Source organism: Anopheles aquasalis, chromosome 3 (assembly GCF_943734665.1).
Source record: "Anopheles aquasalis chromosome 3, idAnoAquaMG_Q_19, whole genome shotgun sequence".
NCBI lineage: Eukaryota > Metazoa > Arthropoda > Insecta > Diptera > Culicidae > Anopheles > Anopheles aquasalis.
The window spans coordinates 3,680,001-3,707,500 of NC_064878.1; the positions used below are offsets into that span (position 1 = coordinate 3,680,001).

The following is a 27,500-nucleotide window of genomic DNA, read 5'->3' on the forward strand; positions in this document are numbered from 1 at the left end:
CTAATTACTATGCGGATTACCAAGTGTACGGTGGCTGCCCCCCTTTTGGGAGCACCATTGTTGTCCTAGTTAACGCCTAGTGACCGCCTTGGCATGTGAATTGCGGAAGCAGCATTTTAATTAAGCATCACAAACTAGCGCCCAGTGCGCCAGTTCCGATTTCGAGGTCCGACAAAAACTATTTTGTAAATACCACACGACACACGTTTTGGGAGCCGGAATGGACGGAGATGGTCACCATCTGCTGGCACCATAAACCGGGGGGGACAGGGGTAGCATAATCGGCCTGGCACGGCGCAACATAGGCGCGCGATCGTTCACCCTGACTCATGGTGAGTTTCTAAAAATAAAAATAAATCCTCGACATCCTCCCGGCCGCGTCTTGTATCTGCAGTGGATGCGTGAATTGCAATGTGCATCACCAAGCAGAGCGCGGTCTGTATGAGCGTCGGATGAGCAGCTCCCGATCCCGATAAGACGCTACGCATGAGGCTTCTGTGAACGAGAGAGAGAGAGAGAGAGAGAGAGAGAGAGAGAGAGAGAGAGAGAGAGAGAGAGAGAGAGAGAGAGAGAGAGAGAGAGAGAGAGAGAAAGTGCCAGACGCTCGCTCATCGACGACCATTAGTCTTCGTCAGCAGTCAGCGCACAGAAACAACAATGGACGCGCCTCTAGGAGGGTGATGCGATGCGTCGTGACACAATATGCTAATAACACGTGTCACATGTCCCGGTGGCAGTGACAACGAGCTAGCGCTACATAGTAGTAGCAGAAACGGCAAGCTGACAGCTTCCCAGGCAGCGCCGGTGATGTGAGCCAGTGGTGGTGTGCAGTGCATGTGTATGTGGGTCAGTCCCATTGCGATTTGTCAGGATTTGCGGAAATGTGTGCCGCAGCCAGCACTTGGATTGGTTCACTTTGAATTCAATTCCATTCCCCGAGAGCCTATTAGTGCTTTTGTTCCGGAGTAGCAGCACCAAGACGTACTTTGCACAGTAACCTCATCCTTAGGCGCCGTCGTTCGCATAACCGAATTCAATTAATCATTATTGCAGCGTCGTCCGTTCTCTCTCTCTCTCTCGTGCCCTCTTCTTGTGCACGGTGACCAGCTGGAATCATAAAAGGAATTCTCAATTGTCACTGCCACTGGCGAACGCTCCTGGTATGCACATTTTATGTTTAATGGTGCATAAAATGGCCGCACATTCCACTGCTGCTGGTGCGCCTCTTCGTGCCAGGGTGGAGCCGGGAGTTTTGAGCGTTAATGGATGGCTTCGGTCGCTTCGGCGGAAGGCACACCACACCGCATCTTCTCGTTCGTTGGGCTTCAGGTTCAAGATCTACTTTCCTGTCGATGCTGGACCCAGATGCCCAGAACCATACTGTGTGGGTAATGGGAAATGGATGCGAGGAGGGACAAAAAGGTGCACAAAAGAAGACGAAACTTTGCACTCTGTGCACCGTCCGGAGATACGTTTCGCGGTCTTCGCAAGATGAGTTTAGGAAGAGCCCCACGGCCACCGGGGGGAGGGATGGTTTTCGTTTTTCTTTGCTAAATACCTATTACCTCCCAGTGACACATTCAAAATGGACGCCATTCCATTGCCAGTGCCAGTTGATGGAATGGTCTGTACTTTGCCGTTAGTTTGGGAGCTACTGGAAGATGAAAGTTTCTTTTGTTAAACTAACCGCCATTCCAAGTTAAACTAGCTTGTGGGGGGGCTACTACTTCACAATCCTACCCTTACCAAGGACAGCAGAAAGCTCGATAAGCACGAGACACTCTTGGACACGCTCAGAGACACCGGCGACGTTCGATCGGTGGTGACAGGGAGAGGAGTCATGATTACATGATGGGCATCGTGTCTGACGACAGCTAGTCTGTAGCCGTCCACTGCACCGCTGGGAGTACCCTAGAGCGCGACGCGTTCCTGGCCTGCAGCTCTAATTAATTCACGATCCTGCCTGCCCGATACCGTTCGACCGTAATTGGACGAAAATCGATAGAAGAAATGGCGAAAGCCACACACATGCTTCCGTGGTTCACAGTTCCGCCTCGGGCTAGGCAATCGATTGACTGGATCGTTATGCAACGCAAGCGAGCGAGCGAACGAGCTCAATTATTCAGCTGTTTCCTCGAGCTCGAACGGAACCCGGGACTCATCACCTTCCTGTCGTTGTCATTCGGCCGCCGCCGTCGTGGTCTGTGCGCCTGTAATGGGAGCTCGACCGAGCGGAACCCCTTCATCGGCTAGCTGGCTGACCGGTGACGGATGACCAGAAGGAATGCACCGAGGAGAAGGTTGACGCGCGATGGCGGGGAATAAACAGTTTTGCTGCACCGACCACAACCATCGTCGTCGTCGTCGTCGTCGTTGTCGATGGTACGTTATTGATGGATTTATTTTGGTTTGAAACAAATGTTTTCTTGCGGCGTTTCGGCGTGTATGAGCTTCGGATGTGTTATTAATGCTCGTCTCGCAGATGCAGTGCCGTTGGATGCGGCCATTGCCACACCGTCGCACCGTTTGGTCTAACGAGGTCAACAAGAATGGTCGTTCGAAGGCCGTGCTCTGCGCCGGTGGTCTAGTCTATGATGGAAAACCCCAGAGAGAAGCCAGAGGAGGCGGGGAGAAGGGTTATTGACTTTAGATTTGAAGTCGAGCGCATCAAATGCACACGTTGGACGATCCCATTTCGTTGTTTCGATGGAGGATGGCTCGGTTTTTGGTTCAAACGACACTGTTTTGATGTTATGTTGCTTCTAATGGCTAATTACCTTCCTTTTTATTTGATTGTTAATTGATCAATCAGGTTAAAATGGCTGGTAACGACAAAAAACACGACCCGAGGTTGGTTTTTCGGCTCTCAAGCGGGACCTTTGGCTACTGACAGCTGCCACCATCGGCCAGCTGTTCACGAACGTGTCAGTGTCCCCGTTCCCCAAGGGAAAAGGGCAATTGACCGCTGGCTATCCCGGCACTGGCCATCGGCAAAGTTTGTACAACGCTTGAGCGCAGCGTTTTACCACCGGGCGGACCGCGACAACGTGGCCTGCGCTCCCAAGAGGCCCATCAGCACGGAGGAATGGGTGGAAGGGTAAGCAATTACTAATTAATTGACTGGCCGCGGGGGCATCACTTATGCAACGGGAGTGCAACATTAAACAGCAACGCTAACCACTCAATCCGCAGAAACCACCGTGAGCGTGTTCGAGCGAGCGAGCGAGCGCCCGCGCCCCCGTCCCTGTCTCTTTTTGTGTTTGGTCAGCATAAATTTCACTCCTGACCGACCCAAACCAACCGAGCGGTGGTCCACCCATAACCTCCCGTCCCGTCATCGTTTGGGGGGCAATTTGTTTGCTTTTGCAACCCCCCTCTCCCAGTCCACCGGTCCCTCCCCGTTCGTGGCCACTAACAAGTGCTTTTTCCGGGCGCGGGTTTTTTTTTCTCCATCGCGCGAGAACACGCGAGATCGGATGCTCGGTCGCGATCTCTGTTTTCAGGGGGCCGCACGTCGAAACATTGTGTTGTTGGTGTGCGTCCCCCACGGGGGGGTGGGGGAAGAAGATAGTGATGATGGTTCCCTTTTATTTTTCACAGTTTTTATTTCCAACCAGCCACCCCTTCTTTCAACCCCACATTCCCTTCCCCCGACAAAAAGAAGAAGAGGAAGATGGTTCTATTTTCGGCCAAACAGGCGCACGGCTTTGGCTTTTTTTGGGGAGGGCGTTTTTCGAGTCAAGTGGCCGCTAGCACTCGGTATCGGATATCTTCCACACGAATGGCGGAACCGCGTAAGGCGAGGGTATGGAGATCATCCTTGCCACAACACACAAATACACATCCAGGGACAGTCGTGGAAGACAAAATGGTTTAACCGATCGGACGGTTGCCATTGATTGCGATTCAACGTCAACGGTTTTACCACAAAGTCACATCCCTCCATTGAAATCCACTGTAACAAGGTACGCACCCCAATCGGTGATGCGAGATGAGAGTTGTGAACATTAAATTTTCCTCCAATAAATAATACCATTACTCATCAACGTCGATCTGGCACCAGCATCGGTAGCAGCGAAGGCACGTAGCTAACTGGCGCACTGACAAGCCCTAAAACCAACAAGATCCTTGTGTCTGTGTGCCCCTGTGTATGTGCGTTACAGACAAGAACAGACAAGAAGGCAGTTTAGTATGTTGAAAACCATTCCGCAACGTCATCAACACCGTACCGGGCACGCACCGGATCGTCGTCGTTCGTCTCGTCGTCGCTTCGCAGTTATTGCGTCACGCGGCCATCGAGGACCAGACGGAAACCAGAAACCGAAACCGGGGATTTTGGTCGGTGGTGCATTTTTACTGCCTCAGCCCCCCCCCCCCCCCCCCCCAACGAAAGACATTCACATTTCGGGGGGGGGCGACTCACGAACGGAGGAAATTAACGGAGTGGAAAATGGGTGAGCGGAAGCGACAGCGACGCGTCCCACGAGCGCCCCTCCACCGTTTGAAGACCACGGTTGCCCATTGATTGATCGTAAATTCTGCATTAAAAACACGTGAAACATTAAATTTAATATCCATCCAAGCTGAGCACTGAGACACCCGGGGGAGGGGGGCGTCGGAGTATTTTTCGGTGAAGACGGAACCGACTGGCGTCCATTTCGCGGTTTTGTTGAGCGAAACATTCGCTGGACGTCTAGGAGCAATCGTTCTTGAGAGAAATCTTTAAAAATGGCATACAGGAACTGAAAAGAACGCACGAAAACAATCAGAAGTCACAGGATGGTGGATGGCGGATTCCAACAGCATCCACCAGGCACGCCGTGCTTATATAATGGAACCCCCGGGGGGGTCGGGGTGCGGGTCTAGATTAATGAGAAGTTAGCGCTGGCGCTAATTATGCCGCACGCAGCGCCAAACGCGCACTAGCGCACTAGCGGGACTGTCGGGATCGTCGTCATCGTTGGCCGTCGCCAGTCACCGGTCACCGGCATCGTGGTCAGTCTATTTTCAGGGCCCGCACACCACCACCACCATTCCGCTAGTTAGCCACCAAGCACCGGTAGCAGCAGCAGCTGGTGGAAATAAATCACCCTTTACCCTCCCTATCGTCCCTTCTCCTACACCGCCTTTGGTGTGGCCAGGCCATTTCCATGGCGTGAATTGAAAAGCGCTAGCCCTACAGCCGGCCCCGGGTGGGTTCAGGTGGTTCCGGCGGTTCACTATCGAAGAACCGTTCGTTCGATTTCGTCGTAAAATTCTGGTGTGACCCCAGCCGCCCTGTTTGGTGACCGGGATTTTTCATTAACTTTCGATTTGTTTCGATCGAGTTCCGTTCGAGTGTGCTCGGTGGGTTTTTTGGGGGGGGGGGGGGGGGTGGCCGATTTTTACGAGCAGTTCCGAGCTGGCGCGTACGTGCGTTCGAACGGAGGAAGGGTCTTTGAGTTCGAGCGCCCAAATGTGCACCTTCCACACGATGAACTCACGATAAAACTTTCGATAATCAGCAGGCGAGCCCGGGGGGTGGGGGGTTGGGAGAGGAGTTAATTAACGTTCTGTTCTTCACGAGCCACGTATGTGTGCGTTCGTGGTAGAAAGGAATTAGATTTGCCTTCCCATTTGACTGTTAAGGCAATGTTACGAGGCGAGGCAAGTAGTGGCAACTCCATTATTTTTATGGTCCCTCTCGATAGGAGGGCGGCCCTAGGATGAAGTTCATGTTTCCTTGACCTTGCCTTGCCGGTCCGTTTTTTGCTACAGTTCCGGTTTTTTTTTCGTTTTAAGAACGAGAATTTCTCCTTCTCCTTCACTGTGCTGGTGACATAGTAAGTGAAACAGATTGACGATGTCGGTTCAGTTCAGTGCCAAAAACCCTCTGGCAACCGAGGAAGATTCGGATTGTCATTGCAGTGGAATCGTGCCGCGACAAAGATGCATCCAGGTGATGGTCCCTAATGCCGGCACCACCACGTAGCAGCCCGGTTTTTTGCTCCAAAAAATACGATCGTACGGACACAGCACAAGGTAACACACTCCGTTAGGTTCGGATGACCGGAAACATGAAAGTACTTAAGCCTGCCGAGAGCCAGAGCGACCGGCTGCATCCGTGTGCTACACAAACAACAACCAAACAAAAAAAAATGGGAAAAACGGGAGCGAGAACAGAAAAGACATCCCGGAGCCTTCTTCATGTTCACACCTTTTTTTTTCTTTTATTCGGTCCCGGGGAAAACCGCTTTTCTGCCGTGTCGGTGCGAGGTTTATTTATTCAATAATCACTGCAGAGACCTGGCGCTCGGAGCCGGGTGATGGCACAATTTTCGAAAGCCACGACCAGAAACGGGGTGGTGGACCTTTTTACGAATTTAAAATCCCGTTTCCCTGGCTGGCATAGGCCGGGATAGTTGTTGTGCCACATTCGTGCCACATCGGTGCCATTGCGAAGGGCGCATAAGCGCTTATGGCCGAGGAGATTAAGTATTTAACGAGGCGAAAGTGAAAACTTTACGACTATTTCATGCACCATGGGTTCCCTTCCCGGGGGTAGGGGGGTTTTGCTAGTAACAGTAGCACCCAACAGGAAACGGCAAGCGATTAACAGTAAGCACTAAAGGTATGGGCCGTAAGGTAACATAAACGAGACAGAGGAGATGTCGTGAGTTGAAGAGATAAACAGTTCTAATAAATAATTTAATGCAGCAACATCTGCGTACGCTAAGCGGCAGGTCACCAAGTGGGCGACGGTGTGGGCGGCTCAATCCCACAACCTGGCCATCATAGCGAACAAAGCTTAGCGAAGTAAAACGTGCAGCAAACCAGGATGAGTATAAGTTCCCAGTGCAAACAAAGCGAATTGAGATGATGGAAGAAAGTTGGAGAAAAACAACCAAAAAGAAAAACGAGAAAGTAAACAGGAAACAAAACGAAAAAGCGAAACGGAGCAGCGCAATGAAAACGGAACGGGAACAACGCAACGCAACGCAACAAGAACGAGAGAATACGGAGGGCATAGAAAGTTGTTGAAAGAAATCACCTTGTGTTACAGGTGCGGCAGGATGGTGGTGGTGGTGGTGGTGGTGGTGTTGGTGAAGGTGCGTTCAAACGTCAAGACATTTAAGCGAGCGAAAGACACACAGAATTGGAACCACACTCGCCGAGAGTCCTTGTTTCCGCTTGCAGGACACGCGCGCGACGCATTCACTCACTATCTCAACCACTCGACCCCTAGCCTAGTTGGCGTGATCGAGCGCAGTGATCATTGATGGCCACGGCCACTGTCTCATGCCCGTGGTTGAGAGACTCGTTTCGTTGGTTGGCTGTCATCACACAGACCGGCAGTCTTCAGTCAGGAGTAATTGGGAAGATCTGTCGTGGTTGAGCTGCTGTTTGCTTCGCGATCGCCGCGATCGCTGTAGTCTCTAATCACTTGCGTGCGCTAACGAGGCGGTTGCTTCGCTCACTTGTTTTTCCCCTTTTTTTAAACTGTTTTTCGAATGTGTTTTTCTTGCTTTTCTTTTTCTGTTTTCGTTAATGCTGTTTCCGTGGCGAGAAGGAGAGAGGTTGAAAAAGAGTTTCGTTCCCGAACAACAACTTTACGACGTGATCATCACCATCATGGACCATCCACCTCGGGACCATGGACCGAACATTTAGACGAAAGACATACACAGAGAGAGAGGAGAGGGAGAACGACAGGCTGGCGCACAAGGGAACGGGAGAGAGAGAGAGCGAACGAGCACGATTAGAAGTGAGTAATTAAAAGCCGCCAGAATTGCTTCTGGAAAGGTTATTTTTAAACTTTTTTGTGCGCGCTAGGCCCAAGGGGGCCCCCGGAATTTCGCCCCTTTTCCTCAATGGCCACCCTTCTTCCTTCTCCCCGTGATACGGTGTGTCTTACATTTTTGCAAGATCTTTCGGGCAGAAGTGGGTCCGTACGGAACCTGCTTTTAGAACATCGGCCTCGGGTCGGTCTGGTGTCTGGGCCGAGAATAGCCGAATAGTAGCAGCGGTTGGTAGGCTGGGACACACCAGCACTTCACACACCAGAGGCCTCTTTCGGGTGGAGTAGCATCGGTAGCCTCTGCAGATGCGCGCCTTAGCCAGCTGACGAGTTGCATCGGGCCTGGGGGGAGGGCCAGAGAGGAGCCGTCATACCAATTCGTACCCAGACGTACTACTATCTCCATCGCGAAAGTGTATATTTAGGATGGGAGATGCCCTTCCCTTCTTTCACCACCGCCTCCTCCCCTTTTTTATCCTTTACTGAAGGAGGCGATTCGAGGTTGTTTGCCCCGCAGCCGCGTCCGCGCAATGTTTCGCTCGCTCTACACACGCTCCCGGTAGGTAAACGGCGCACCCTCTTAAACCACCACCCCTGGATGGAGCGAATCCGTCACTAATAAAGGGTTATTTTTAGCCGCCGGCAGAAGATAGCGCAACCGAATCGGCTTTCAGTCCCTCGTGGAAAGCCCCCGGGTGTGTGAGAAAGCCAAGACTTTTCGCTACACACTAAACACAACATCGATTAGCGCTGGTAGCTACAAGCTATTTGATCTTCCATCGTGTACCTGTCTCTCGCTAGCTGCAGGTGTCCTGTCTGAGAGTCGAGAGCACTGATGAAGGTGACATAGTACCCTCCCCCCCCCCCCCCCGGGGAGAGGGAATGCTGTCGATCTTGCAGTCATCCGGGGTGTGCTGGGGACAGGGACCGGGCAATGGACAGAACGGGGCAGCAGCGAGCTCCATTTGAACGTCCTTCACCCTGGATCTTGGCGAGCATTAATTGCTCCGTCGGAATGGGGCGAGGATTACTAATGAAATTGTTTCGGCTACTCGAAACACGAAGCCGATGCCGAACACAGTGCAGCACTGGCCGGATTTTAATTACATCCTCTGCCTCGGACAAGATGCTCTTGAGGTGCTCTGGTGTACATTGTCTTTGGCTCTTGTTCCCCACTTGGTACACCGGAGACCCTCTTGGCCGCATCGAAGTTATTGGCAAGCAGCTTACAGCTACAGCTTGGTTCATTTGATTCCTAGCCAGGCTTTATTCGAGGCATTGAAACATGATTCTCATTAGGAGACGCGTGAGCGAAGCTGCTTTTAGTACATCTCGTTACATCGTCCTTTGAACGCACCGTCCGTCTGCAAACGAGCGGTTTGTGTCGCTACGAAAGCTCGTCATCAGTCGTTGTGTTAGCACGGCACGGCACGACATGAATATTTTAACGAAAGACCGAATGCTACCTAGGCTACCGTTAACGGGACAGAACGCATCGGTATCGGATTACAATTTTCTAGCAAATCAGTGATGGATCGGCGCATATTGCGGGCCCAAGAATCGTGGACACAAGAAAACGAAAATAAATCGTACTGTGCGCCTGGGAGGGGTCGCAAACCCATCACTTTAAAGGGCTCGCGCGGTACGGTAATAGCAGTGCTAACGGAAATCGTTGCACTCCGATCAAAGCAGATTGGAGGCAATCAATAATCCATAATGCTATGGCTACAGTAGCAGTGGTAGTAGCAGCGAAATGTTCGTGACAGAGCTGATTACCGCGACGTATGGCATCGTGGTCATTTGTACATTGTTCCTACTGTGGGTTGGTGTAATTGAAGTAAATGGAGACAGCTAGACGGCACAGGCCTAGTACGAACTGCTAGGGCAAGTGGGACAAGGGGGGACGAATGAGATTTTGAATAGAATTTTGAGTCAATATCGTGTGAAACGCAAAACGTACTAAAAAGATAATCTAAATTAAAGATAATCTTAATTTGGAATAGTTTTCAGCAGATTTATATGGAGTTTTATCAATTTATAACATAATAGAACAGAATTCACTTCCAAATGAACGGTTAACAGGTTGATTTATCAACGAAAAATCGTATTTTATGGTTTTTTACATGATGGAGGCGCATGGTACTTGAACTAAAAATCGTAATTTTCCCGCATTTTCACGGTGCAGATAAGTTCCAATTGCAAATGGAATGCATCATAATGTTGTACAAACAATTTACAAGCCGTTGTGATACAGTGAACGATCGTGTGATCGGGATGCAACATCTACGACTGCACGCAACAGACAGGAAGAGGTTAGTGTGTGAGCTTTTGTACAACCTAATGCTACTTGTGAGTGTGCTAGATAGTAAGTGACAGAGACAGAGAGGGAAAGAGAGCGGGTGTGAGAGAGTGAGGGGAAAGAGTAGTTTTGTAGAAGTAGAGAGCAAGATCATTACCAGGGTAATTATCATAAATTCCACCAACTATTCAATCTTTTCGAGACACTTTCGATCGGCATGCCGTAGTACAACGGTACCGGAACGCAATGATGCCACAGAGCGCCGAGCTGCGGAACAGCTGCGACCACAGTGCCGTGCACAGTGTGTAGATTGACACAGAATGTGTTTACACTTCTCAGGGTGAACGAGCACTCGGCCGCGGACTTTCTTATTTCTCTCTTTTTAATAACCAACTGATTTTATCTTCACCCGAAAAACAAAAAAAAACATAACAAAATTAAAACCTGGCTCGACACCGTTGGACAAACGAATCGACGGACAACAAACACTTGCTGCTAGGGGGGGAGGGAACACACGATTTAAACACACGCGCCTCACTGTAACCACCACGCGGCACACGCGGGACCGATGGAGCAGTTCTCCGGTCACACCGCACCACAGACTCGCATTTTCTCTTCCTTCACGTTTCACACTCAACGGATTGCTAGTGGTTGTTGTTGTTGCTGCTACTACCACTTCCTTCCAGTTGGTCCACTTTTGGTACCTGCGTTAATGGTCGCAAGAGGAAACGGGAAGGCCGGTGTTACGTTGGCTTCAGTATCGTTTACGCGCAAGACATATACATATTGCCGGCGGGTTACTAGTCACTCCTTCGGTCCGGAAGTTGGCCCAAGCCCAATCGGAATGCTCGGTAGCACCGCCCAAACACCGGAGCCCTTGGTGAGGAAAAGGCCAAAGTGCGCGATTGTTATCGGCGGTCGGCACTCGGACTTTTCGGGAGGGGGAACGTGCTTTTACTTGGCACCATTGACCGGACCATAAAAATCCCAGTCCAGCACCCTCAGCGGACGCCTCAGGTTATTGTCGCGGGAGTAACAACGTTCGATAGTGCTCACACCGCCATCGGAGCTCACTTTCAGCCACCAGCACAAGTCCAGCCAGTCGGTCGGTTCGGTTTGACGGCTTAGTGTGCCGTACGGTCCAACTTTCACCCCTTAATGTGTTTTCACTTTTCCACATTCACGGACGCGAACCGCAGCAGGGCAGGGCAGATTAGCGGCCGGTGACAGTTCCTTCTACCTTTTTTTTTTTTTTTCGTAAAGCCAACTCTGGAGTGGAGTTACAATTCGGGCAGTGGCACAAACCACGTCCAGACCGGTGATTCGGCGAGTCCCGTCACTTTGTTTGCCACTGGCACTGGCTGGTTCACTGCCTTTCCAGCATATTGTAGGGCTGGGCGGGCGTGTTTTTGGTTGTCTGATGTGTCTTTTCGCTTTGATTTTTGTTATCCTCGCTTCCAAAATACGCCACTTCACTCACGCCTGCTCACGCTCTCGTACAGTTGGGTTCGCTCTCTCCCTCTCTGAATGGTGTCTTGCTGTCAACTCCCGTGCCGTGTACACTTACACATCCTCAGCAGGACAACGAACAAGCTGCAACCGCAGCAGCATCATCATCACCACAAGGAAGCAGCGATATGCTGTCTATTGTCTGCCAGCGAATGGAAGTGCTCATCTCGCCATTGTGGTGTGTTCTATTGTGCCAGCGAACCACAATACCTCGCGCTGGCTTCGCGTGGCACCAAAAAGAACATCGAAACAAGAGATGATACGGTGAAGGAAGGGCGCGATGCGTGATGCTGCAATTTCTCTTTTACTCTCGCAACACACCGAGCACAGCTTCAAAACGCACACGGAGAAAACACGGACACGTACACACTATCAAGCCATGAAGTCATGAGCAAAATCTCGCGATAAGGACTCGGTGGTCAGCGTGTATTGTTTGGCGACTTGGTAGCAACTATGTACACTCTGCGCCGGTGTGATTAATGGTACCTTTTTGTGGGCTCTCTGGACCACTGGTACACACAAACTGGCGCGCACCTCGGACACACCAGAAAAGGGGTGCTTACCACCCCCACCCGGGAAAAGGGTTTACTTGCCACTGCTGGCGACTGCCACTACACGGTACGTGGTGCGGAGTCAGCAGCAACAGCGAACGAACACTCCGAACGGACAACGATGCTCACCGATGGCTAAAATCATACTGACAGGAGTGCCACCAGTGTCTTGCACTTTCGAGCGCCGTGCGAAACGGTTTTCCACCGAGCGAACGTCGATTCTCTCACGAATTTTCCACAAATTCTCAAGGGAGCGCCAGGCTCCGGCTCGTTCCTGCTCTCTCTCTCGTTTTATTTCGATCGTTGTGGTACTCCAGGAGTGTCTTAGGGGCGAGCTAATTGCATCTCTCGAAAGCTGCGAGAGTCACGAGAGTCGCGATTTGAAGGGGAAGTTGCGTGCCGTTTCTGGCCGTGTGCGTTAACAGCTGATGGCGTGTTAGTGAGACACTCCTTCCAAGGAGAGAAGGAGAACGAGATGGAACAATACACGAGGTGGCGAGTCATCGTTTACTGTTCCACGCATCGTCCTGGTGGTGACAATGTGTCAACTAGTAACTGTCATCCGGTGCGATTGTCATCCAGAAGGATGCCTGATGTTGGTTTAGACTTCGAAGGACCTCTCCTTTTATCACATTAATTAGTTGCATCATCCCCAACAGAGAACAGATTCACATAGACAGCATTAATTCACCGTACGTCTGTTTGACTAAATTTCAAGCAGTAATTTCGATTAAGTAAATTCGTAAAACAAAATCATTCATCGTCTCTCGCCTTCTGCCAGCATGGAGCGCACATGTTTGGCAACAAACCGTAGACCTCTCCAAGGATGAAAAGCAAAACACGCGTAAGAGCAGAGCGAACCGGACTCCTTTCCCCACCAAAAGAGAGGCCCAGTGTGCTCTCCACGCAGATCGGTGAGAGCGGTCCACTACAACCCCCTTTTTGCCTGGTGATTGCGTGGCGACAGGTGGTATCACGCTGCTGCTGCTGCTGTCAGACTCACCAAGCTCGCGTTGGAGCTCGTTACAAATCGAGCAACTCGAATTGGGATCCGGCCCCCCTCGCGATTCGAGCAGAATTCAAAGTAACTCCCGGTACCATTGGATTTTGAAACTTTTGGGACATGGTGAGCGGTTTAATCACCTGTTTTTTTTATGTGTATGACCTAACCACGGTTTCGTGCATTGAGCGTTTAATTAAATTTTAATCATCACGCACACCACACGCAAGGGATGCGCTGGAGCACCGAAACCGATCCCATGAAAGTTTTATTTCTCGTGCGCCCAAAAAGGAACGAAGCAAAAAAAGGCATCCCTACCTCATGAGAACCATCCCGCGATCAGACGCACACCATCTCCCTTGAGTATTCTTCCGTCTAGAAGCAAATGGGAGTGCATTGTGGCTCGCCCCGAAGGGCTGGAGACTTTTCGGGGTGGAAACCTCATTAATTCGCCATCCCTGCCCTTTTTTCTCGCTTCGAGGATCACGACGGTTCATCATCGGCGATGGGGTGGGGTTGGTGCATTAAATTATGAATCGAACCCATCATCACGCGGTGCCACGTGGCCCCACATGGCCTAGGGGGGTGCCAAGGTGATCGCAGCACGCTATCGCAGGCCGTTTGTCGAGTAAATTTTTCATTTAGCTGCCCAATCTAAATGTGTCGAACTCCAGCTGCACCTGTGCCCATCGCAAAAGGGTTCGTCTAAAAAAAAAAGAAAAAGAAGATGCCCAAAAAATACTCCCGAAAAGGTTGGGCCCAGTAACGAAGGTCCTCTTTTATCCTCTCGAGGACACACTTTCAGAGGGCGCAGACGAAGAAGGGGTGGCTCTCGTGATCGCGTTCGCGGATGATTGACATTTGCGTGATGATGTGCCCGCGTTTCCCGTTCGTTTGTATCACCTTTTCAAGCACTGTTTTTTTTTTTCGTTGTTGTTTGTGGTTTTCTTTTTTTCTTCTCTTCCCTTCTTACTCTTCACGGCGTAAGGAGGAAAAAGATGAACAGCCGTTGGCCACGAAAAATTAAATCGATCAGCAACGGGCTCACGTAATAAGCGTTACGTTAACCACCGTTCACTGATTCAACTAACGCCTCACGTTCGCTTACATCCTCTCATTCTTTCTTTTTCTTCACTCTCCACCCTCCGGGGCATCACTCATCACTGGTGGCGTCCCACGCGGCCCACGTTTGCCCGCTGGCTGTGACGTGGAATAATAAATTCGGCAAATATTTACATCGACAGCTGCGTGGGACCTACTTGGCGCCAACTGTATTGGCCGCCCCGAGGGGGCGCGCGATTCCACGCATCATACCCAGGGGGTGGCGGGGGTGGGGGGATGAGAAGGGTGTCGGGGAATGGCACACAAAAAAAAACCTCCCAAATTCACGCCAGATGGAACCGGTCGAGTGGCCATGCGTTTGTTTAAACAGTTGGCTACCCGGGCGGATGGGGACTCTCGTGTCTGATGTTTCAACTTCTTGCTTGGTTCGAGTCGATCTGCTCGAGGCGCCAGACCGGAAGAACGCGACACTCTTGCTGCTGTTGTGGCCCGATGGAAACCAATTGGGAGACTCCATTTGGTGGATTCTCGGGAAAAAAAAGTATTCCATTGATCGTTTCCACATTCCCTGGAGAAGAGAAACCGAGCTACGCTGTAGGAAAGTGTGATTCCGAGCTACTAATAGAGTAATACAATTCAATGTGATTCAATATTTTGACTTTTTCAACGAAAAATAGGATACATTTTGAGTTTTACGTATTTGTAGTTCAATATCCAATATGGGAACTAAAATTGGAGTTCTTTAACATTAAAATGACACGAAGAGAGCTAATTTGAAACGGGCTTAAGAGGAAAACGGATGCCTTTTTTTACCTAATTTCGAAGAAGTTTCAAAGTCCACGACAATTCAACAGTAAAAGCCCCCAGAGCTCAATTCTCAAAACAATAGCCAACATCCTATCCATTTGAGTTCGTAAAAAAATAATCAAACTGATGACCTTCCCCAACCCTTTCCGCAGCAATCCCATTCTCGGCCACTAATCTCAAACGAACAAAATGAAGAATTGATTAGCTGCATTCACGACCGCTCCTCGTCACCACCGAGGTCGAAGGTTGTTCCAAAGTTGATTATCGAACAATTAGCATGCGACTCAATCACATCACTCTCCCGACGCTTTGAGCTCCGAGAACCGATAATGCGCTCGACTCGCTTTGAAAGATCGTTGAAATGTCCAACTGCGGGATGATGTCCTTTCATCGAGGGACAGTGGCCGAGTACGACTGCCCGCTCGACTTACCTGCCTGCGCGTGATCGATTTCCAATAACCACTCCATTGTATGTGATTCCGTTGGCCTTTCGACCACTCTCTGGAGCCTCTTCCACACTCTTTTTTTATTCTCTCTCTCTCTGTTTATTTCTATGATTCCAATCTGCCCTTGAACGGAACGAATTGGAAGAATAAAAGGACAAAAGAAGGACAGGAAATGGACGCGCGGTGGTTGAGGCTTAAGGACATCGAAACCAACTGACCGACAATTGGTGCTGAGCATTAGGCAAACATCGAGGCCTCCCTTGCCTTGGTTGTAGTAGTGTTGGCAAGGACTCGATTTGATTGAATCGAGTATCGAGCTACGAACGAATCAAATGCCACCGGGGGGTGCCTGGTGGCGACTTGGAATGCCCTCACATACTGGCAAGCTACTCATTAATCATGCACAGGAAATGATTTCTAGGAAAGCGCACGCCGGTCTGCTTGACATTTGCTTTCACCTCGCGGGGGATCGATACGCTCCGTCGTTGACATTATGCCGCGAGCGAGGCCGCCAGTCACATGTTTAATCATAGGCGCGCGCACTCCGCGTTAGCACCTTTCCTGGTGGAATCGCAGCGAAAGCACGCGTCCTCGATTGTATTATTGAGTGTGATCCTGAGAGGCCACAAACGAAACCAATCACGATTGAACATACACACGCGTGGACGTCTAGCGTCGGTGACCGCCTAAACGCGTTAACCTTTGCGTGCTGTTTGCTAATCACAAACGGAAGCACTGTTCGGGGCACTGGATTTGTTTGGAGGATTTTGAGGCAAAAGGTAAACAGTCGAGTCTCTGACCATTAGCGATAAGAGCGCCGAAGCTTCCGGTGAAACGAATGTCAAGAGGAATCCAATAGAGGAATGAATGTCAATAGAGCGATGATGCTATATAGCTCAATGATGTACCGAGAACCGGTTTATCTGGCTAACCGCTCACTAATACGATTACATACAATCGCTATCTTCCTTCATCATCGCACGATCCTGCAGCGCTCCGTCGGTTAAACGAAAGTTGATGTTTGAACTATTTTAAATTTTGATAAGACTAGATGGTTCAATCTGCATAAAAGTTTTCTCCTTCGTTCGAGTGCTCCAGCACCGAGAGACGTCGCTAGCACTCCGTGGCGCTTTCGCAGCATCGACGTATGGATCGTATTCAATTCGAGAAACCGCGCGACAAAGTAAAACAGAACAGAAATCCCCTTTCAAACCGCTCATTCTTATGCCGAGGTTGCAGCAGCAGCAGCAGTGGTTGCAAAGAAAATTCAATTCACTAGCACTGGTGTCAAGTTATGAGGGGGGACCGCGAACGAGGGCACAACGTTGTGAGCGTGCTGCTATCTAAAATTCATAAGACTTCATCTCCGGCCTCGCCCGCACAGGGGGAGAGTGGCTGCTGGCTGCTGCGCTTTATTTATGAGCTTTGGTTTTTTAGAAATAGAAGCTTCTGCATCACCCCGGAGAGGGCACCCTGGCACTGACACCTTGAACTGAACGTTGGTTCGTTCGTGCTGGTGGTTATGTTGGAGGGCAAGCATCAGCATCTTCCGCGCTATCAATTAATGAGTGCAGCCCCGTTTACCACGACAGTGAGACGAAATGGAGCGCAAAGATTGTTGCAGTGAAGTTGCAAAAAGTGAGTCGCACCACGATGGCCACTAGCGACATCGACACACGCTCGCTCGCGGGAAAATTAGTCACGAACGCAAAATTTGTCTTCGCGTGGATGGCGCACGTGGCGCTGCATCATCATCGCGGGTGCGCCTGCAAGAGGTCATCGATGGTAGGCGACCATCGAGAGTGTCGATCAAGTCGATGACTTGACGGACGCGGTACCAACGCGAGGGATTAGAATCCTCTCCTCCATTCGTATGGGTGTCCATACGGAGATTAATTTTCTCAACTTTCCACTTGCCGTTTTTTTTCTGTCTATCTCCGACGGTGGAGTGTGGCGTGGTTTGAGGGTTTGGGAAAGTTTTTTAATCCAATCCAAACCGCCTGATAGAGAGCAGAGCGAAGGGAAGCGATGCTATCGACAAAGACTGTGGTTGCTGGTGCTGCTGCACGCCAACTCGGGCGGTTCGAGCGACTGATTTGCTGATTAATGGTGGATTCATGTTCCTGTGAACTTGGTTGAGAGTTTCACTTTGCAACATTGTGTGAGGTTGAGCGTGCACTGAGTGTAAGACGAGTTAAGATATCGGTTGGTAAAAAATGCTGTGGAGCAAAATCACGGGAAATTTTTGGATGGTAACATGATATCAAAAGATCTATAATCAAGTGAATAACCTGTTAAATCAAGGAAAATCTCATATAAATATCGCTGTAAAAAGGGTATTCATATAATTCTTAAATTTGGTATAAATCAATTAGATGTTTAGGAATGTTATATAGCATTTATAAATGTCATACTTAATATAAATGTTATACTTAATAATTCACTATATAAACCCCACAAATAATCATGCTTTGCTCCATGACTACGTCGCTAGAGCTACTTCAGTACTGCAGCATCAAAGCCAGTGCCTACAACGAACGAATCTACCATCCCAAAACCGCCCAATCGGTCTTACTAGTAAACAAATAGGCTTTCAAACTACCAGAACAAGCATTAGCGTGATCCAATCGTACCATTAACATGCTGCTCTGCATAGAAACTGCTGCTAAAGGAACGGGGAAAGTAGTGCTAACCATTCGATCGCTTCTATGAGGGATTGTGTGCTGAATTAATGGAAAAGAAGTAAATAAAGCTTGCTCCAGGTGATTGAGGATGTAGAAAGAAGGGTATTGCTTTAAACGGTATGCCACTAAATAGCACTAGTTACTGGTTTGACCCCTAAAGTACTCTGTTGCTAGAGTGTCCTGGAACAGGATCTACCACTGCCGTGCCTACGGACCAATCTACCATACCAGCCAACCAAGTGAGAACGAACCAAAGACCAAAGATACTAAGAGGAGCTACCGAGGAATGGGGCTGATCACTACTGGAAAAAAAATGGATGCAACGACCTGAGGCCGCCACCAAACCAACTAACTACTGCGCTACGCAATGCACTCCGCTCACCAAAACTACCAGCCATAAATACGGGGTCAGAGTGCAACCGATGGGAAGATCCTACAAAGTGGCATTCAGGATAGATTGCAGTGGATCAACACACTACCAACAAAACGCAACGCAACTCGCGGTGATCGAGCAGTTCAAGAAGCGAAGTAACAGCAGAGTAACGAGAGCGTGGAGGAGTTGGTGTTGGGTTGGGTTGGGTTGAGGGTTGGTGTGGGACGCATGGCATGGCAGAAGAAAAAAGCAGGAAAACTTGAAAGTTTGTTTTTTTTCCAAACCGTACCGTCCTGGCGTAAGTGATCTCGCTCGTTGCCTCGGTGAAGGCCCGCCTCAGGCGCGATCTCCGGCTCTGGGACAGGGTCTGCGGGCAGAGAAGCACACCCTTTCATGGAGGGAGGCCGCATAACGAATGGCGTCCAAGGATCAAAAGGGGTTGCCATCCACGCGAAAGGATGCAAAAGGTTCCAGCATCGAATCGGCAGCAGCAGCAGCAGCAGCAGGTGGCAGCAGCAGCAGGTGGCAGCAGCAGTTAGTCCAGCGCAGCGCGCACACCAGTTAGTAGTAGCAGCGAGCGAGCGAACGTTGTTTGTAGCGAACGAAGTTGTGTTAGTGAAACGGGCATAATGGAAGGATTGGGGGGCCCAAATGGGGCGCACACAACGTTAGGGGCGTTACACGTTGCAAGAAACAATGGAAAGAGAAAAAGATAATAGCAAAAAAGAGAAAGAGAGAGAGAGAGAGAGAGAGAGAAAGAGAGAAAAAGAAAGGAGACATTGGTGGAGCGGTTCTTGTAGCGCAAGATCACTTCCTCTCGATCGATCGCTAGTGATCGCTCCAAAATCAATTCATTTGCGTGTCTGTGAGTGCTGCAGCTGCTAGTAGTAGTAGTAGAAGTATTTTGCCAAAAACGGAACAATAGAAGCAATAGAATAGAAGCTCGCGCTCACTCGTTCACTCCGATTGGACAAAACCGAAAAATGGTGCTCAAATAGTTGGTGTTTGTTACTTTGGTGGTGCAATCTGGGCACATGATCGATGTGCGCCCATTATTCACTTACCGCCGTGGTGTCACTTTGTAAGTTAGTGATACCACTGTTTGCTGTAAAGAAGATTTCATCGGAAAAGGATGCTACTACGCTAATCTAAAGATCCCTGATTCCTATAACCCCTAATGATTGTATTCTAATGCTGTTGCTGTTTTTGGAGGCTAAAATCATATCTACATAGCCTATTGCTTGGTGTTAAACAGAAGATATACAAGATGATATTACATTCACACTCGCACACGCGTGATACACCACAAATGATATTGTGCATTGCTAATGCACCTAAAACCCTTTGCTGCTATTGCGTGCTGAGAGAGGCGGCCGTGTGGTTACGGTAAATTTGGAAGCATCACTCGATATGCACACACCTGTTCTTTCTCCCGCCTACGGGCAACCAGCTGATAGTAGTAGTAGAAGAAGTAGTAGTAGTAGCAGTAGAAGGAATGATCCGGAAGTGTGATGATAAGGAAATGTTAACAGATTGATTAAGAGCAGATAGGCACCAGTCTCCAAAGAATATGAGTTGTTGGAATTAATGAAGATGAAGAGATAGGGAAAAAGGAGTTTTTCTGTTGATGAAGCATGTGAGAGATGAGGTAGAATGGAAGAACGTTGCGTGGGGACATTTTATTATCTAAAAGGATCATCATTTAGAGGATCCCAGGTAATCCATCACGATCAATTAATCGAACAACAGCTCAATTTGAAGACCTCCTTCAAAATGATACCGAACAGCCACCGGAAAGGTTGGTTCTGAAAATCGTATTATTCGCGCTAAAAATACCCACAAAGGTCAACTAGAGCGGGAACCACGAGCTAACCAGGCAGCTAATCCCCCCGGTCCTCCGATGGACCATGGAAAACAAATGAACGAGCCAATCAACTCGTTACGCAGTGCCACAGCACTGGACAGTAAAGCACCGAGAGGCCAGCGAGGGGAGAGAAAAGAAACGAAACGAGACCACGAGGATGGCACGGAAACGGAATGGAACGCTTCCCTTCACCCGGTGAAGCTGTCAGGTGAAGTGATTTGGGATAACGAGCAAAATCATGTCATCGAATTGAAAGCTGGCCAGGACGGCTGGCCGGGGGGAAAGGTACTGCCGGCGGTCGTTGGTAGATTTCCCCGAGGAAGGTGATACCATCAATCATTACGCGGACGCGCGTGGACGCGCGGTAAGGACCTTCGATTCGGCATCCCATTCCCTAGCGCGACGACCATTTCTGTGGTGCCTTTGTTTTTTGGCCAGCCGGCCGCCGGTTTGCGTTTTTGGGCGACAAATTGGTGTGTCCTTGAATGATGTGTCCATCACTCATCGGTTGAGGTCGATTCATGGATTTGTGTGAGGGCGGGTGGAGGGAATTCCGTTCACTTCCGTTCCGTTTTGCCATTCCAAATGGACGCTGCTAACGTGTCTACATTGGAAGGTAGTTTTAACAAAAGGAAAAATCAATGAAAAAGGACTTTACAGCTGGCTTTAGCTTGGCCATGACCGTGAGTTTGGTCCCCAGATGGCACATCGGGTTGGCTTTATTTCCGTCCCAAAAAAAACATGAATTGAGTTCTATTTTTATAGAAAAAGAAATCGAACACGTGCGTGCGCTCGTGCTCGATGACGTCCAGAAACAGCAGCAGCTCCCCTCCCGGAAAACTCCCAACAAGGGTGCTGCTCGTACTCTCCTCGATTTGTATTTTAAAAATCCGTCCGGTTCAAAACGATAGAAAACTCATTGGTGCTGCTGATCTTCTGCTACGGAGTGTACGCGTTGGTCGGAAAAGTCGGAAAATTCCGACTCGATAAAGCTCCGCTCGGCAAAAAGCTCCCGGACAAAAGCTTTCATTTTCATCGAGCATATTTTCAGCGTTCGACATTTTGATCGATTTTCTTTTCCACCCCCATTTTGTTTTCCGAGGAAAGTGGGTATCAAATCGAACAAAACGACCCAAAGGACAAACGAACGATGGACTTAAAATTAGCATTTCTACCTGTTTGAACTGCCGCATACCGCCATTGATGCGCATCGAGTCGGCCGCAATACCCGCGATTCCGTCGCCCGGTTCCCGGAGCTGCCGAAGGGACGAGCTGGGCATCGAACAGGCATGGGCGCACTGGCTGGCACAGCAGGATAGGGTGCTCGCTTCCGGTTGTGAGCTTTGGCGGATGATGCGCGAACCGGACGTCGGTGAAGAGGTGATGAGGACGGGCGGTATCGTCGAGTGTTGCACGGTCAGCCGGCTATGCAGCGCACTCCGGACACTTTCCTTCGAGACGGAGCGCGTCAGCTGAAGCGAGGACATCGGTGTAGTCGAGGCACGTCGATCACAGTTCCGGCAGGCCCGGCACCGGTTGTACGGTATCAGTTGGTAGCCAGCGGTTGGTCCAGACGCACCAGCAGTAACGCCACTCCCTGAACCGGCTATTCCGCGGCCACCACTACCACCACCGTCACTGTGGCACGAAGCGGACACGGCAATGGCCGGCGCCTCCAGTCGACAGTGTAGCTCAATGTCCGGCACCGAGCGTGCATTCTGCTGATCGGCATCCTCACCGGTTGCACTTTCCTCCGATCCACCGAGTCCCGTCGATGAGAGCTGTGGACTGGCCAGATAGGTTGAGGTACGATCCTGTCGTATAAGGATCGGTTTGTTGCCGGTGCCCGCTGTCGGTGGGTTCGGACCGTTGCTTCCGGAAGGCATCGCTAGCGTACTGGCCACCAGACCGCTGGGAGCTGCTGCTGATGGAGCTCCAACCGAACCGATGCTGCTACCCATCGTCGAAGCCATCGTTGGTCCGTTGAAGGACGAGTGCGACGTCAAACGGGGTTTGTTGATGGTGGACAGGATGCTGGAACCGGACGTGGTCGTCGTGCTGCTGCTGTTGTTGGCCGACATCACCAGGAGTGAGGCGGTCTCGTCGGAACTGCCGTACCCGGAGTGCGTCGCCGCGTCTGTATCATTCTGGAGTGACATCTTTCTTCACTTTCTCTCTCTATTTTCGTTGTATCGTTTCTTCCTTCCGGTTTTTGGCTTTCTTCCTTCCGGTGACCACCGGATCGGACTTTACGGGGCTGGTGGGAAGGATTTCCGGTGCAAAAGGCTCGTGCTTAAGGCGCTTAATGCTAACAGGAGAGAGAGAGAGACAGTGAAGAGGTCTACGGTTCTCGTTGTCTACGGGTGTTGTCTAGGTGTGTGCATCTGTGTTTGTGCGAGTAATTGTTGTGGTCCCACGAGGGTTGTTCAGGTTCTGTTTCCGTTACACGTCTCTACACCGCGGGTGGGTATGTTGCTTAAAAGTCTGCAAAAAAGGAAAAGAAGAAAACAAGGGATCAAGGAAGGTTACGTGTCGAGTTCTCTGTTTATCGTGGAGAGAGAGAGAGAGAGAGAGAGAGAGGGATCCTTAACAAGATGAGCAACAACGGGAGAGCGAGGAAAGGTGCTTAATGCTTTAAATCAACTCAAGGGATCAAGGGATTCAAGGTTGCTGTCCGGTTTGGAACGCTGGAACCATGTTTGCTTCGGACAGTTTGGGGCGCGTAACGCGGACAGGGAGTCTTCTTCCTGCAAATGGCGTCCGGGATCAAATAAAACCGGCATTAAAGTACAAACAGTCAACTCGCTAAATTAGATAAAGACCGAGAAAGCTCCTATCCTTCTAGGGATCGTTTGTTTTGGAAGGAAATGGATGCATTTTTCTCTTCCGTCCAAACATTTGATTACTCATCAGATGGCGCCGTGCTGGGACTCTGTAAAGCAAAACTCATGCATGCATTAGCCTGAGTATCAGTTAAAGTGGTAGTCACTCGGCGGATTTTACAATGACAAACTCTATTCCTCCACTACAATAGTGTTGCTAGCAGGTTCGTCATCATGTTCATTGAGCCGAGGTCCCACAGCAACGGCACACCCGGTGCCCAGCCGGTCGCCAGCGTTTACAAGTCAACTCCATTAGGGCGTTTGTTGTTTCGTCGAGACTGGGCGACGCCCCCCCAGACCGCCACAGACCAGACCCTGACTCTCCCAGGAGGTGCTTAATTATTCAACGAAAAAGGTTTTGTGGATTAATTTTCATTAAAAAGGCAAAGGGGGCGGTAACGTGGAAGGCCTTCAACAAAAAAAAAAACACAGAGCTTCACAGTCTGGTAGCAAGTTGCGGTGCGGCTACCTACAAATGGTTAGCAAAACTAGTTTAAAATGGTTCCTTCGGAAGCCGGTTTGGGTTTGTTTTTAAATGTCGGCCACGTGCAGCGTGAAACACATGATACTGTGCTGCTGCTGCTGCTGGTGGGGAGTACCTTTCTCTCTATAGGGTTTCTCTTTCTCGCTCTCCGGGGTTTTTGTTTCGCCAAAAAGAGCTTCGGTTACGCCAGCACCCGGCAGCGATGTGGGCGACAGAAATTAAGAATGTCATGCCAGTCACGGGGGCCAGGAGTGGGCAACATAAATGGAAACAATAGGCTAGTGTACGGTTCTAACCGTTCAGCGACACCGGGAGCTGATACATGATACAATTATGGAAAGCTCGCCTCGCCTGCCACGGTCCACGCAAGTCCCGCTGGCGTGTGTTGGTGTCTGGATCGATTTTCCACCAGCAGTCCTGGCACACCAGACCGTTCACAATGACTGGTCGTCGGTTCAATACCCGGGAGACACGGTGTGGCTGCAGCTATTTCCCCACCGGGTGAGCATGGCGTGACATTGTCCAATTGTCTAATTGGAGACAACACGAAGCCCCGAAACTCTCCTCATCTCGTGATTGGATGAACCGAGCGGTGAGGCGAGGTACAAAGTAATTACAAACCGCGAAGCACAGAAGGACCAACATCGGGCCGCGTTGGGCAATTACGGTTACAGTTGGTCGGTGAGAGGATGTTTGGTGGTTTTCCACGCTCTAAGTTCCCCCTTTCCTTTCGGGCACACCGGGAGCGTAACATTGTTTGGGGCTCGTGCCGCTATGGAATCGATCTGCGTCTAAATGGCGCCATCAGTTGCTTTGAGATGCGCGATCATCTTTAAACAGGAACGATCCCGAACGGCTGGGAAATCTGGTTTTCCCATCATTCGGTACCGTATGCGGTTGATTTAACGCACCACAACCCGCCACGAACATCAAACGGTGCCGCCGATGGGTTCGATTACGATTTTTGAACCCTCTCTCTCTCTCGCTGAAGCAATCGCTCCATCTCTTAGATGCTTTTTTCCTTTGAACTAGCATACTCGGTGCTGCTGCAATTGGTGCTGGAGTAGCAAAAGGGAGCAAAAGCGAGCATGCGAGACCTTTTGGTGGAAAACTGGGTTTTCCACGCCACATTCTCCCCTCATTATCGACGCCAACGAGAGGGGATGCGATGGATGAGTGGCAATTGGTAGAAAGCGAAAGAACATACCATCATCATCATCATCATCAGCAACATCATTATCAGAGTGCTGGCCAGTGTGTTGCAGGTTTTTGCCCTTTGCTGATGTTGCGCTCGCTGGACGAGATGCAGCTGCAGTTTTCCCTCTTTATGAAAACCTTTTGCTACTCAATGGTGATAATATTTATTTAATTGAAACGATGAATTTTACGATTCATAAATTTTCATCTCACGTTAGAAAGGATAGCATACAAAAATGTTTGCTCCAAAATTTACTTGGGTTTCTAGATCAAAGTGGGCGACACTTTCCAAACGTCACAGATACTTTTTCAGATGACGAAAAACAAAGGAACACCAACGCCTTTTCTCTAGAATCATGAGCTGCTGTAAAACGAAAGAAAAACCCTCCATCGAGTACCTTGTTTTGTTGTTCTTCATCGAATTTTAAAACATTCCAAACTCGCATCCCACGCAAAGTCCTCCACAACACTCAGCCTCATCCGTTCTCTTCCTTCTCACACAGAGACGAAGGGGCGGCAGAGAGTTGCTGCTCATTAAAACCCATAAAGATGCGCTTAATGCACGGTAATTTATTTCTTATTTGCTTTTCCAAACGTGAGCGACCGCACAGCTGCGGAGGTGGCGGAAAAGTGGGAAAACATTTGCGCGATAAATCGCTGATGCATGATGCTGATGTTCTCGTGTTTGGCGCGCGCTGTCTGTTTCTCCCTCCGACCACGTGGTTTTATAGTGCACGCCGGGCCGATGTCTGCGCCCCTGCTCTCCTCCCGTAATCGTCCTGTTTTTGATTTAGGAAGTGCACCGGAGCGCGTTCCGTCACTGCGCTCCGGTGGTCGTTGTCCTGGTGCGGTTTTTTTTTTGTTTTATCGTGGCCGCACCATCAGTGGAGCGAATTTATCTGCTTTATCGAAACATGCCAACACGCTAATGGAATGTTGATGATGGTTAGTAAAGTGCCCTCGGTGGGTTGCACTTTTGCGGTTTTGGGGTGGATGGAGAACGATGCACAGATGGGGGTGTGGTTTTGGATCATTATTTAGGGTTTTGGTTGATTTTTTTCCTGAAGGAGGCAGTGCTACATTTAAAAAAAATAATTGCTCATTACTGTTCAAGCAGTACGCTACCGTGTTCTGCTAACCGCTCTTAGTTGGTTAATTCAATTATTCAAGATAATTGAGCCGTTAAGGGGACAAATTTCCTTTTTTTATGCTTCACCTCTTCACATCTGTGAGGCATTAATCCATGTGGCATGATCAATTCCATCCATGTTCGATGCTTAACACATCGTAACGCTGTGAGAAGCAATTTTCAATTTTCATCACTTCTCTCCGTGTTTCGCATTAAGCAGAAGCGTCGTAAAGATAGCTTTGCCCAGTGAACCGCATGAAAATCCGGCGAACAACGTTTTATTCCTTATCGTATCGCTTCGAAATCCATGTTTGGCCATTCTCAAGAAATCTCGTTGTTTATTCGCAGGTGTCGCTATGCTCACGCCTCGCCACCCACTCGTTTTCTTCGTTTAATTTCCTTTCTCTGGCACTCTGGTTAGCTCTCCGCTTCTTCCTGGCGCTGTAATCCAAGCAAAAGCGATCACAATCGTGGCCATAAAAACGTATCGCTACACTTGCAGCCTACTCGCGTCGCAACCGGTCACTGATCCCCACTTAAACGTGTTGACACTCTTTCGCCGCATCTTTTCCTTCGGCATAAGAAAGCTGCAGGAAGCTTGCCCAACATCATCCTCTCCGCGTGCGGTGTGTGGTCTCGTGGGAGATTCAATGAAACCGATGTGGATCACGGTGCGATGAAGTAAGAAGTAATCCGCCCGAACTAACGCACCCAGCGCACTCTCTTAGGTTTGTTTTTTCGTGTGGGGAAATGGCTTTAACCAGTGAGCTGAAAAAAAGCCCTTGTGCCTGTAGTTTGTGCAGAATGGTGAGCTCAATCGCGAGTATCGACTGCCAACCGGCAAGTTGCAATCCAACGGGATACAAATACCGGGAACACCCGACCGAGGACCGACGAGCGAAACACTTGATGGACCATAATTCGATCACGTCCGTCAGGTTCAGGTCGAACGGAGTGATTGAACGAAGTGGCAACCAGTGGCCGGACCGGTCGCTACACCATGCATGTGCGCGGGAATCGCTAGGCCTTGCCACGCCACTCGCAATCCATCGTAAAGTTGAACCACAAACGGGAGATTGGGAGTTTGGACAAAATGGATTGGTTCCGGGAAATGGGTGCTCATCGTGGTCCATGTCAGGATGAAGGACTGCCCTGCAAATGGACGAGTGTATCGTTGTGGCTGAACCAACTTTTTACAAACGGACGAGAAAGGTTCAATTGCTATTGACTGTTGAGTAATCGATGAGGTAGTGAGTACAGTTATTGCCGCTGCTACTGCTGCTCCTGTGGATCACGATAAACTAATTCAAAAATCATATCCCTCACAAAAGTTAAATTACAAAATGGGTCGTAACTTTGGGGGCCCCCCAAAATAATTACCCCCGCAGAATCCCGCAGTAGCACGACGGAATATTTCAGCCGTCAGACCCAATTTA

General features: G+C 49.7%; 1 protein-coding gene across 6 annotated transcripts in view; it reads right to left on the reverse strand.

Moving 5' to 3' along the window:
• Positions 1–22,560, reverse strand: part of LOC126578180 (small conductance calcium-activated potassium channel protein) — a 104,836-nt gene extending 82,276 nt beyond the window's left edge. For 4 of the 6 annotated variants that reach the window (XM_050240498.1, XM_050240495.1, XM_050240499.1 and 1 more), the window contains exons 1-2: positions 21,548–22,560; positions 18,798–18,896 (exon numbers count right to left, since the gene is read on the reverse strand). In XM_050240498.1, the coding sequence (XP_050096455.1) occupies positions 18,798–18,896; positions 21,548–22,531 (1,083 nt within the window). In that variant the 5' untranslated portion in view covers positions 22,532–22,560. Of the gene's footprint in view, positions 1–10,233; positions 10,403–18,797; positions 18,897–21,547 lie in introns of those variants that run through there. The other 2 variants (XM_050240500.1, XM_050240502.1) reach the window with 2 other exon arrangements.
• Between the last annotated feature and the right edge of the window lie 4,940 nt (positions 22,561–27,500).